The following is a 12,906-nucleotide window of genomic DNA, read 5'->3' as shown; positions in this document are numbered from 1 at the left end:
ACACCATCAGGCCGGCCCAGGTGGCTCATAAGGACAACCGACTTTGCTCCATTGTCCAAGCAGAATTTGATGCTTGGAACAGCAGCCTTGATCCTATAACCAAGAGAAGACAGAAGGCAGACCAATGTTATTCGAGGAATTAGTGGGAACTATTTGAACTCATGACTTCACAAAATAAATCTCCCTTTCTCCTCCAAGGTTCCTCGGGTCTGACAGCTGCAGAATTCCGATGCGTTCAGAAGACAAACACGATACAAAGCTGCTACCTGCCCTTACAAAGTCTCATTATGGACCTGTTCCTCATGCAGAAAACAACTTAGCAAGCCTGAAGCTGCTGTCTATGGCAGCACCTGCCTGGGTTAACTGGTTCAGGGGCTGGGGGCGCACCTTAGTTGGTAAAGCACTTCCCCGGCATGCACAAAGCCCTGGGACTATCATCAGCACCACACAAACTGCACATGGTGATGTACATCTGTGATCCCAGCACTTGGGAGGTAGAGGAGAGAGAGACTCCGAAGTTCAAGGTCATCCTAGTAAGTAACAGCAAATTTGAGGCCAGCCTCAGACACATGAGGCCATGCCTGTAAACAAATGGCCTCAGCTTTTAAAGTGTCCCCTCAGTGCTCTGACAACAGCTGTTCACTGATTCTTACACGCTGTATAAGCAAGGTAATGCACACTCAACACCTGCTCCCTCATTCTGAAATGAGTAGTTGCTAGGTAGAAGGTACCGTTGTGACCAGAGTCATTTGGTACCCAAAGGAAGTGAAATTAATATACAAAAAGATATCTCTATGCAAAAGTTTATTATAGAATTGTTCACAATGGCTAAAATAGTCTACCTCACTGCCCAGCAGCAGATGAATACAGAAAACAAGGTACCATTCAGTAACAAAACATAACATCTATACCCACATAAATCTTTAAAAATGTTTTAATTTAAAATAAAAAGCTAGGCTTTGTAGAATACACTTGTAAACCAACACTTGGAAGGTCTAAGCAAGAAGGTCCGCAGGTCAAGCCCAGCATAAAGTGAAACAATGTCTCAGAATAATGTTCTGAAGTAAAGTCTTATAAATTTTCTCAACAGTGTTATTATATAAAAATTCCATTTCTGCAGGGGCACTGGAGAGTACACAGTAGTTAAGGATTGCAGCTATTCTAGAGGGCTGCTCAGTTTCCAGCAGCCATCAACTGGCTTACAGCCACCATAACTTCACCTCCAGTGTATCCAATGCCCTCTTCTGGCCTCCACAGGCAACCACTCCCCCCCACCCCCCACCCCACCCCCCCCCACACACACACAAATAAATCTTTACAAAGGAATTCTACCCGTTTAGTGGTGGCGCACACCTTTGAGCCCAGCACTTGGGAGGCAGAGGCAGGAAAATTTCTGAGTTTGAGGCCAGCCTGGTCTACAAAGTGAGTTCCAGGATAGCCAGGGCTACACAGAGAAACCCTGTCTCAATAAAAAACCAAAAATCAAAAAAGAAACTTTGCTTCTTAACCTAGTACCCAAATTAGAGGCACAAGCAAACCAAACTCCCCCACCACCACCAACAAAAAGACTTTATCTGGGCTATTTAGAACAATCACCAAGACTACATGCAATGGTAAAATTTACTGATATTAACAGTTCTCTTACATAGCTTGTTTCATAAGACAATTAACATTTAACTTCAATAGTCTTTTAAAAAATAGAAACTCCAAATTCCTTAAAAATTTTTAAAATAAGGACTCTCTTGAGATGTTTTGGCTGTTGGTAGCTGAGGGTCTTTTCCTGGGGGGCGGCAGGGAAGGTCTGGAATTTTCTGGTTTTTTATTAATTCTTCAAAAATGCCATACAATGTGTGTTGATGCTATTGACCCCTCACTTGTTTTGGCTCGTTGTATAGCCTAGGATGACCTGAAACTGGCTTTGTAATACCTCAGGCTACTTTCAACGTAAAACTCATGGGCCTCCTAAATCCAGACTCCCAGGCACTAGGATTAGAGGGATACACCATTATGTCAAGCTACATTTGGGGGCGGGGGGGGGGGGACCGGCAGAGGAGATTGTTTGTTTTGTTTGTGTGGGTTTTTTGTTTTGATTTTTGGGTTTTTTTTCCCTTGGGTCTCTACAGACCTGGCTATCCTAGAACTCTTTGTTCGGTCTCAAGATGAGACCTCTGCCTCCCAAGTGCTGGGACTAAAGGAATAGGCATACACTACCACACCCTGCTTAGGACTGTTTTTTATACAATATATTTTTCATAAATTTAGAATATTAACTCCCACACTGACAGGTTAGTAAATCAAAACCATGGCTTCAACTGCTGTACTCCCAGTGTGGAAAGAAAGAAATTTGTACTCCAGATACTCAAACAAATGCAACCCAAGCCAGGTTTAAGAGGAATCTTACCTTTGGTTATTTGTTATCTGGTTGTTCTTCATAGGAACGTTGAAGTCCACCCTAGAAAAGAAAAAGGTTTCAGTTTCATAGCCATGATCAATGTCTTGGTCCCTAAGTATTTTATTGAAGTCATTAAAAGACAGAGGGCTGGCAAGATGACTCAGGGCACGGGCACTTGTTGGCGAGCCTGACCACCTACCTGAGTGTTATCCCCAAGACCCATGGGTGGAAGAAAGCAAGTTATCATCTCAACTCCACAAGGGCCTGAGCTGAATTCTGTTTAGTATGATGGTCTCTGTAGCAGTCTGAGGGGGGAACAGGTAATAAGTAACGCCCCTTGATTCTAGTTATCTTGATATTGCTTCTGGCTCCTTGGGATAACACTCCCCAAAGAAAAAAAATTTTAAAAAAACAAAAACAAAAAAACACAGTAAGACGATTTCCTTCTTCCTAGAGAATGCCTGACTAGAGCTTGAATAGGCAAAACAATACTTCAATATAAGATAATAGTGGCTTTCAAAAAACCTGAGGGGGAAAAAATGAGTGAGATGTGCCTTGGCCCACTGACAATAGATAAGTGGGAGGCATATGATCAAAAAAATACAAGCTAATACAATGAAGATGTCCCTTTTAACCTAACAGATTACTGCCTTTCTTTTTTGTGGTGGTGCTGCGGATTGAACCCAGGGACCTGAGCATGACACCCCCAGTCCTGTTTTACCATTAGGAACCAATTCTGAACTCTTTCCTACAGGGTGGTGATTTTACTAAGTTGTGTCTGCCATGATTTTGAGAGATTCATTCTGCCATGTAGCTTGCCTTCATTCATCTCCTGAATGAATACTAAGATCAAGTATATACTAAGACATTTTTCATTATTTTTTCTTAAATGATTATACTATCTGGCTAAGCATTTATAAATGTTAAAAGGTTTAGAAGGTTTAGAAGTGCCACCTAATATCACACTGCTGTTAGTTACTATTATATGCCATTAATTCCCCAAACTATAACTGCTATTTGAAAGAATGATAATAAAAGCATTACTTTTGGTACCATTCACTAAGGGGCTGCAATGAGGGGTCAAGACTACCACTGTTCTTGATTGTGAAATTCCATCTTTCCCATTTTCACTGGTCTTTCCCGTCTGCAGCAGTGACCACAAACCCTGCAGGTCACTGGCTTCCTCTCTACCCTGAACACCAATCTACCTCACAAAGGAGCTTGAGGGACATACTTCTTGATTCCAATTTAAAATTAAAAGGCAGTGTACCTCTGAACAAAGAAATGCACTCTAAGCCCGGTGTGGTGGCGCACCTTTAATCTTGGGAGGCAGAGGCAGGTGGATTTCTGAGTTCGAGGCCAGCCTGGTCTACAAAGTGACTTCCAGGACAGCCAAGGCTACACAGAGAAACCCTGTCTCGAAAAATAAATAAATAAATAAATGAAAGAAAGAAAGAAAGAAAGAAAGAAAGAAAGAAAGAAAGAAAGAAATGCACTCTAGTTGGTTTCAGGCACTTAAGGCACCCTCTTTAAATATCCTGAGCAGGCCCTTGCCAGCCTTAAAGTGCACACCACAGCAGATCCAATATCCCATTACCAGGACTGAGTTCCCCTCTTGCAGCCTCCTAGAGAAGATAATGGACAAAAGGGTTAACTGCACAGGGTGGATAGTGCTGCTTCCTGCACCCAGAACCTTACAAGAAGGAATGAATGCCTTTGGGCTAAACTATCCAACCATCTGTGGCTTCTATCCAAGCTGTGATGGCATCAGCTTACCGACGAAAACTGGATTAGTTCTCACTGACCTCTTGATTGCCTTTGACCTTCACTCTCTCCTAGACTTACAACTCGGCCTTTAGCTTCTCTCCTGAAGACTCCAAAGCAGGAACAGCGTTCCTTACACACATCACTTGTTCACTTAGGGGGAGGGGAAACGTGGTGTATACACACACATATATACATATATACTGAGCATACATACATCTATATACGTATATACTGGGAAAAACTGAGTTTCTGTGCAGTCTTTGCAATCTTTTCCAACTCCGTAATTACTCCAAAATAAAACTTTTTCAAAGCAAAGAAACAAAACAAAAACTTTCTATAGAGAACATTAAATTAGAATTATCACATCTTTGTTGAAATCTCGGGATTCCAGGCCCTGTTCAACTAAAACTAAGGGAAGAAACCATGCCCACCACTGCCTCGTGGACTGATTGCTAAAGTCTGCTAGTATGATGGTGTCTGCTCTCCGTTTTCCTCTTCCCACCAGAGCTGTTGCTTCAAAAGTCCCAAAAGAAAACCAGTGAGGTTGAGGGAAGAAAACGTACAAGAAAGAGAAGTGCCAGCAAGCAAAAGATGACTAGGGACCTATGGGTAAAAAGGAAATGACATGACAAGAATCAGCAGGAAATGTACTCACAGAGCCTTGTAAAATCAACTAGAGTGAGGCGGAACCTGTTGGCGTTTCTGGCTTATTTTAAAGTTTCTCCAAAAGGAACTGGGGTGACTCAGTGGTAGGGTGCTCAAGCACAAGGTGGCTAGTGTTCCCCAACACAATGAAAACTAATAAAAGTTACCAACAACAAATCAACTTCCCTTGCCAATTTTAAGCAAGGGACTAGTCAAAAGACAAGAGCACCCTTCTACAGAGCTGAAAGGAGGTGAGTGAACGGGCCCAGGACGCCCCATTTCTGAAGCACTGCCAGCAACTACCACAAAAGGCACTGAAACAAAAAAGGTATTGAGCTCACCCAGGCATGGCTGCCTAGACTCCTCAGAGAAGCCTACAAGGCAACTCCCCATTCAAAATGCATTAATCTGGAAACCAAGCAACTTCACCACTGTGGCCTAAATACCAACCAACAAGTACAATGTAACCATATTACAGAAGGACTGCAAACTCGACAGATAAAGTCTATCCCAACCTGTTCCTGAGTCATGTTCAAGGAGCTAAAGAGACCCAAATCCTAGTCCTGGCTCTGCTACATTCTCTGGACCTCAATAACCTTCACCGTGCCCTTTTCCATCAGCCAAAGGAGGCCAGCCAGTCTTTTTCAGGCTTAAAGGTTAACCTGGGTTAAATGAAACTTGATTTGGGGCAAAAGAGAACTGTTGCCTCCTGCCTCACCCTCAACCAGAGTTAATTCCTTTAAAATAGTTTCTCTGTGGAAGATAGCATAAAGTCCCAAACTGCCATCCCACAAAAGTGACCAGCACAATGGCCCACTGTCTTGTCTTTGAGCAGCTGCATGCATCTGGAAAGGTCAGCCTCAAGCCAGTAGTGCCTGTCTTCCTCACAGGATGAATCTTTTGTCCTTAGAACAGAATGAAAAGTTAGCTAGAACCTGCCCTTTATCTATGATTAGGGTGGCTGGGATTTCTACTCCATCCTGATTATTCTATCCCATTTGGGGTAACATTAAGTGTTTTGCACGAACATAATACAGTGGGTTGGTTCTGGATATCAGCCCAGGAAGAGAAGGCCACCTACCAATATTGGCTACGATAAAATATGTGCCTGTACAGAGGCCAGAGAACCTCTGTTCCCTTACATGTGTTAGTATCTAAAGGATGCCCTCACTTGAACTGGCCCAAATCTTCAAAGGGACCAGGATTACTGCCAATCAATCATCCGCTTCCAAAGAAGGTCAAGCAGGCAGAGTAGTCAGTCACTGCGACCATCTATGGCCCTTAAGACTTCCTATCCTTGGGTCCTATAGTTGTTACATGAACAACCAGGCCCATCAGTTTTTATGTATCTAACCATCATCCTTGACTCCTGGCAAAAAAAAAAAAAAAAAAAAAAAGTATACATTATGAAAGGCAAAAATACAGACGATGCATACACCCTAGTAATTCTTTCAGGTAAGGGAGAAGCCAAGTTAGTGACCAGGGACCCATGTGCCACGTGCGTGGGAGCCTTCCTCAGTTCTGACATCCTGCTTCTCTAGCCACTTCTAGAGTGAGGTTACAGGCCTCCAACTCCCGGCGGCCACACCCTGCATGTGTCACAATCCTGATGCAAACCCCAAGGCCAAGAGTCCAACCGCAAGGTAGGGCAGCAGAGGCCTGTTATATAAGCCAGCCGTACAGAGCTTCATCCAGTGGGCCTCACCCTCCCACCCACAATTCTTTGGGGAGAGGGACCTCCACTCGAGAGGATTTTGAGCAACATCTTTTGGGAAAGAACTCATTTGTACCAGGACCAATGAAACGTGGGCGGTTTCGGATTCGTCACGGATGGTCCAAGAATCTTGGGGGAAGGGAAACTAGCTAAATGACCTTTCAAGGTCCCTCAGCAGGGGCCTAGAGATTTGCAGGATAAGTATTAGGTCCATTCTCACTACAAGAGACGAAACCGCACTTCAGAAATGGGGAAAAGATTGAGTCCTGAGAATCTGAGCCCTTTATCAGTAGGATCAACTCCCTAAAGGACACATTTGGTCGTTTTAAGCTAGAAGAAAAGCAGTTAGGACGCAGAAAAGCAAACTCAGACAGTCTCCGCCCCAATGGGATGAGAGGAACAGCCTTAACCTCCAAGACCAGGACCCCCAAGACCCAGCTGAAAAATAAGTGCAACTTAAGGTGATGGGGAAAGCGTGCTTGCCAAGGCCAGAGAGAATGTGGCCCCGAGGGCTTGAGGGCAGCAGTACGGAATTACCTCATCACGACCCGCTTCCCCTTCACGTCCAGCTTGTCCAAAGTCAGCTTGTTGGAAAGCGACATTTTGGCAACACCGTGAGGTCGAGAGGCCCGGAGATGAGGAAGAGGAGAACAGTGCGGCAGACGTGCGCTTTTGAAGCGTGCAGAATGCCGGGCTTCGGGAGGACCTTTGGGCTCCCGCCCCGCCCCTGGCCCCGCCTCTAAGCCCGCCCCTGAGCCCGCCCCCGGACCCACCCCTTCCCAGCCTCTGCGCCCAGAAAGCGAAGGAGCAAAGCTGCTATTGGCCGCTGCCCCAAAGGCCTACCCGCTTCCATTGCTCGGCGGTGCTGTCCATCTGCACGAGACTGGTGAGACGTGCTACTTCCATTTGTCACGTCCTGCACGACGCGAGCTGCGGGGGGGGGGGGGACTTCCTGACTAGGGGAGGAGTAGAAGGTGGCGCGAAGGGGCCACCAAAGAACGGAGCCGGTTGGCGCCTACCGGTGTATGTGAAATGTGTGCGAGGCCAGAGGCCACTTGTGCAGCGCCCAGCGGGGCTGCTAAAGCGCATGCTCCAGACTGCCTTGGGAAAAGCGCCTCCCCTACCCGGTAGAATTCCCAGGCGCCTTTTCTAGACCTTTGCAAATGTCATCCCCTTTTGGAATCCTCTGCTTTAATGGAAGTCTACATAAGGCCTTACTTAGTAATCGAAACCTCTCAGAAGTTAAAAAAGGACCAGGCCTCCCCCCCTTTTATAATAAAAAAGTACAATATAATTGCTGTGGTTACATTATTCATAATGACGAATATATACAGCATGTGTCATGCTAACTAACAATGCTCATAAAATTCCTAAGTACGTTCTGTTATTAAAGATGAAGTAACTGATAGACAAAGATTTAGTGTCTTATCAAGATTGCAAAGCATCTAAGTGATCATTTCAATCCTGGGCCACTGTGATTTCGACTGCTTTGGGAGGGTAACTCAGTGGTAAAATGCGGGCCAGAGGCCGTGGATCCAATCTCCAGCACTGTTTTAAAACAAAAACAAAACTTTAAATCTCTACTGACACTCATTTGGGCTAAGGACGCTGCTCAGTGGTAAAGTGCTTGCCTGACGGTCTGAGGCAGGACAACTAGTTAGGAAATTGAAGGGCACATGAGAAATGGAAGCCCTTCTTCACTCTCCTGGTTTTTTCTTTCCACCTCTCTCACTGGCTGATACCCAGGAGTGACTGACTGGCCAAAGCACCTCTGGAAGTTACTATATTTTGTGAAGTAACTCAGAAAGACAATACCATGTGTTTTCTATCCTACGCAGCTTTTTATATAAGCATATACATGGAGTGGGGAGAGACAGGTCCAGGAAAGGGAAACAGTTTTAAGAGAACAGAGGACGGAAAAAGAACTGGGTAACAGGAGCCACGTGACATGGAAGACACAAAGGACTGCAGGAATGCTGAGAGCCCCCATGGTTATCCAATAGCAGTAGTGCAGTCTGAAATCGGATACATACAAGCGACTTTACACAGACTGAGAAGGTTGTCCTTTAAGTACACACACACACATACACACACACACACACACACACACACACACACACAAAAAAAAAGCCATAAATTTTGAGGTCTGCACCTTTCCCTGCTAACTGACCTCACTGACCCTACATTTTGTCTTTCTGTTTTATCAACAAGCTAACTACTCCACTCTGAATCCTGGTGAGATTCTTTTCCATGGTGGATGGCAAGGTCTCTGGGCACATGAAAGCACCCTACCTCCCCAGGTTCTGAAGGAGACTCCGTAGTGCCAGCAATACTGAACTGAATGCCCTAATGCCAGCTACAGATCTCGACATATAACTACCTTTTAATTTGTGTTTATCCTTGTGTGGGGGGTTTTTTGCCTGCATGTATGTCTGTGTTTAAGATAAACATTTGTTTTTGCCAATCCTTTCCAACTTTTCTTCCTTACTGGGAAACAACTACTGGAAGTTATTTCCAAATGATTCTCTGGACTTCCTATCATTTAGTAGCATTCCATTCTGGCTCAGTTATCATTGTAATGAGTCAAACTGTCTTTAGATAAGGTAGAACTACAATATTTGATATTTGACTATCAAAGGGGGAACTATGCAAACATACAGTTTGACTCCCTAACTTAATGATTCTTCCCAGTTATTAAGCACTTGCTGTTTGCCAGGCACTGCTGAGGGCTGAATATACATGACTCACTATTCTGCATAAGAACTTTATGCAGTAAGAGCCAGGCAGTGGTGGCACATGCCTTTAATCCCAGCACTTGGGAGGCAGAGGCAGGTGGATTTCTGAGTTCGAGGGCAGCCTGGCCGACAGAGTGAGTTCCAGGATAGCCAGGGCTACACAGAGAAACCCTGTCTTGAAAACCAAAAAAAAGAAAAGAAAAGAAAAAGGAAGAAAAGAAAAGAACTTTATGAAGCAAGTATTATCTTAAACACAAGAACACTGAAGATTATAAAGATTGGGAAGCTTTTTCCACTACTGGCCTAAAATGACAAAGAAAAACAGCCAACAATGAGAAGAAGCCGGTGACAACAGAAAAACCTGAAAAATAGAAAAATCTACAATTATACACGTGAGGCAGGGTAAATATGGACCAGATCCCTGGGGTGTTATAACAATGTTAGAGACACAGTTTTTCTCCTAACAGAACTGGAAACCCCGGTCATTACAGTTAGTTACCTCACCAGGTCCCACCTTCCTTGCTTACAGAAATCCGATTTAATAGAGCGTTTGGGTTAGTGGCCAGTGCTCAGCAAAGATAGGCTTATCTCCTAGCACCAAAGGATAAATCACTGTTGACCTAAGCTGAGCCTGGTAATCCCATCCCCCACATGCCCCTTTGTCACACATTGGTCTGGGAATGGGCAGTGACCCAACTTAGGTCAATAAGATAAAAAGGGAAGTCTGCTGTTCTGGGAACAATGGAGATCAGTGAGAAAAGCAAGCCCTGCACATATATGGACTCATTTCTAATTAACAGAATGATGGGAGGTAGCTATGGAGATCTCTCCCTCCCTCCCTCCCTCCCTCCCTCCTTCTCCCTCCTTTCCCCATCTCTCTTTCTCTTCTCCCTCCCTCCCCCTTCTTCCTTCTCCCCCTTCCTTCCCCTTCCTCTCTCTAATCTTTCATTCTGGGAAGAGCAGCTGCCATGTCTTAGGATCATTCAAATAGTTTCATGGGGTGGCCCAGATAGTGAGGAACAGTCAACATAGAAGTGAGTCTTGCTTCCTGCAGCTTTGTAAAGGAGCCAGCCACCTTCGAAGTGGACTCTCTTGCCCCCAAGTCAAGCCATGTCTGCACATAATTACAATCTCAGGAGATGCTTCCAACTAAAACCAGTTTAAGTATTGTCAAATCCCTGACTCACAGAAAGTCTGAGATAGTATTTATTGTTTGTAAGTACTAAACTTTGAGGTACTTCATTATTCAGAAATAATCAATACAGAGTCTCAGCAATGATTTTGTTCTGTAAGACAAAATCATAACCCAAACATTGAGTCCATAATTGAGTCCTTTTAGTTATTTCTGTTTGCTTGAGACAGTTTCTCTTTGTTAACCACCATAGCTCTCCTGTAGCTCACTGGTCAGGCTGGCTTCGGAACTCACTGAGGTCTACCTGCTTTTTCCTTGTGAGTGCAGGGATTAAAGGTATACATCAGCGGTTTACTGACTTAGTTAATCCCAGCACCATTGTACTACCTTTCTATCATGTGAAATAAACAAACGTGTAATGCGAGTAATAATCTGCTGAGTATAGTGTTGCTTGCTGCTGAAACATCTCACTACAGGTTTGGGGGAAATAAATGGTACTCATGTGATCAAGTTTACAGTTTTGTAAATTCTTTTTTTGTGAATGGGTCTCACGATGTGGTCCAGGCCACATTCAAACTCATGACCCTCCTGTGTTAAACTCTTGAGTGACAGGATTAGAGATGTACACCACCACATCTGACTATACATTTTTAAGAGATATTTCCATGTCTGCTAATATTGGAGTCAATAGTTGAGACTAATTTTCTCACAGAAAAATACTAGAAAAGCCGGACTCTTTGGAGAGACAAGTGCTAGAAGCTATACCAAGGATTGGACCCAGTGCCTCACATACTCCACAAAATCATCCCAGGTTTTTTTAAGGACAGGGTCTTTTTAAGGCTGTCCAAGCAAGACTTCAACTCACTCTGTACCTAAACCAGACTTAAACTTGGGATTCCCTCTGCCCCATTATCCCAAGCACTGAGATTTCAGGCCTATGCCATCAGGTCCAACTTAGCTAAAACCTTTAAAATGTTGTTTATTGTGCCAGGCACACACCTTTAACCCCTGCAACTCAGAAGGAAAAGGCAGGTGAACCTCCCCAGGCTACCCTGATCAGTGAGCTACAGGACAGCTATGGTTATTATAAAGAGAAACTCTGTCTCAAACAAAACAAACAAAAAACAAAACAAAAACGAAAACAAAAAACAAAAAAAAAATGTTTTTTAAATGTTGAAAAACTACCCAGAACTGTAAACCAAGATTTAAGAGGAAAAGAAGTAAATCCAGGGGGAGTAAGATAGTTCAGCCAATAAAAACACCTGCCACTAAGCCCAACAACCTGAGTTTGAACACTGGGATGCACATAGTAAGAAGAAACTGACTCCCCCAAGTTGTACCGTGACCTCAAATGCATGCTGTGGTACACATGTATAGACACACAAACAAAAAAATAAATGAAATAAAATATTTTTTTAAATAGAGGTAAGTCTGTAGTTTGGATTGTTTGCCTACAAGGGCACATGACAATTCCAGAAGAGGCAATTGAGACTGAAGATGAAGTTAAGCTTCAGTTAGATGCCTAAGAAGTCAGAATCCACCAAGGAGTTGGAGTGGTTTAAATAAGAATGGCTCCCATAGCCTTATATATTTGAATGCTTAGTCACCAGGGAGTGGAATTCTTTGAAAGGACCCCCTCCCGTGTGTGTGTGTGTGTGTGTGTGTGTGTGTGTGTGTGTGTGTGTGTGTAATATGCATGCAAACTGCAAACACTAGTGCAGATGTCAGAGGAAACCTTCAGGAGTCAGTTCTCTCCCTCCACTTTGTGGGTCCCAAGGATCCAACTCAAGCCCTTGAGAGATTTTTCCCTAACCTGATTTCGCAGGACTCTTGCTTAAACTTGCTTCTTTGGTGACAAGGACGGAAACCTAAAGTTGGGGCAAGTCTAACAGTAAACTCTGCAGACCCTAACTGATTCCTTTGCTCAAGGAGCTAATTTGTCAATTGTAGCTACCTGACGGCTTGATTGGAGGGGAAAGTATTTCAAGATGGTGCTCACATGGATCGTGACAAGGGGTCTCAGTTTCTTACTAGCATGGTCCTTGCCATAACACCTAGTCTGTGTCCTCATGACAGAAGAGCTGAATACTTCTCAAATAACTGATCCAAGTGGTAGAAGGAGAAAGAAATTACAATAGCTTTTATTACTCATTCTCAAGTGCCAAACATCATCATCTCAGTCATAATCTGCCATTGGGAATGAATCACTAAATCCAATCCCCACTGAAGAGGAGGCTTACTGGGATTCATCTCTTTCTTTCTCATTTTCTTTTGGGGTTTCACTTCTTGGAGGTAAAACTTAGAGATCTTTGAGCATGTATTAAAAATGACCAGACTCTTTTCCTAGTCCCCTTTTTGCCAAGAGCTGGGTCTGATGAGATCCTGCAGGCACACATTTCTTGGTCCATAAAGAAACAAGTATAGGGCTGGTGAGATGGCTCAGTGGGTAAGAGCACCCGACTGCTCTTCCGAAGGTCCAGAGTTCAAATCCCAGCAACCACATGGTGGCTCACAACCATCC

The 12,906-nt window shown here is 44.0% G+C and overlaps 1 protein-coding gene across 1 annotated transcript in view; it reads right to left on the bottom strand.

The window, feature by feature from the left end:
* Positions 1-7,231, bottom strand: part of Pgk1 (phosphoglycerate kinase 1) — a 16,063-nt gene extending 8,832 nt beyond the window's left edge. The window contains exons 1-3 of the mRNA XM_029473036.1: positions 7,056-7,231; positions 2,402-2,452; positions 3-93 (exon numbers count right to left, since the gene is read on the bottom strand). Coding sequence (XP_029328896.1) covers positions 3-93; positions 2,402-2,452; positions 7,056-7,120 — 207 coding nt within the window. The 5' untranslated portion in view covers positions 7,121-7,231. The remainder of the gene's footprint in view (positions 1-2; positions 94-2,401; positions 2,453-7,055) is intronic.
* Positions 7,232-12,906: the final 5,675 nt, after the last annotated feature.

Source organism: Mus caroli, chromosome X (genome assembly GCF_900094665.2).
Source record: "Mus caroli chromosome X, CAROLI_EIJ_v1.1, whole genome shotgun sequence".
In the NCBI taxonomy this organism is placed as follows: domain Eukaryota; kingdom Metazoa; phylum Chordata; class Mammalia; order Rodentia; family Muridae; genus Mus; species Mus caroli.
This window is presented reverse-complemented; position numbering and strand designations above follow the sequence as displayed.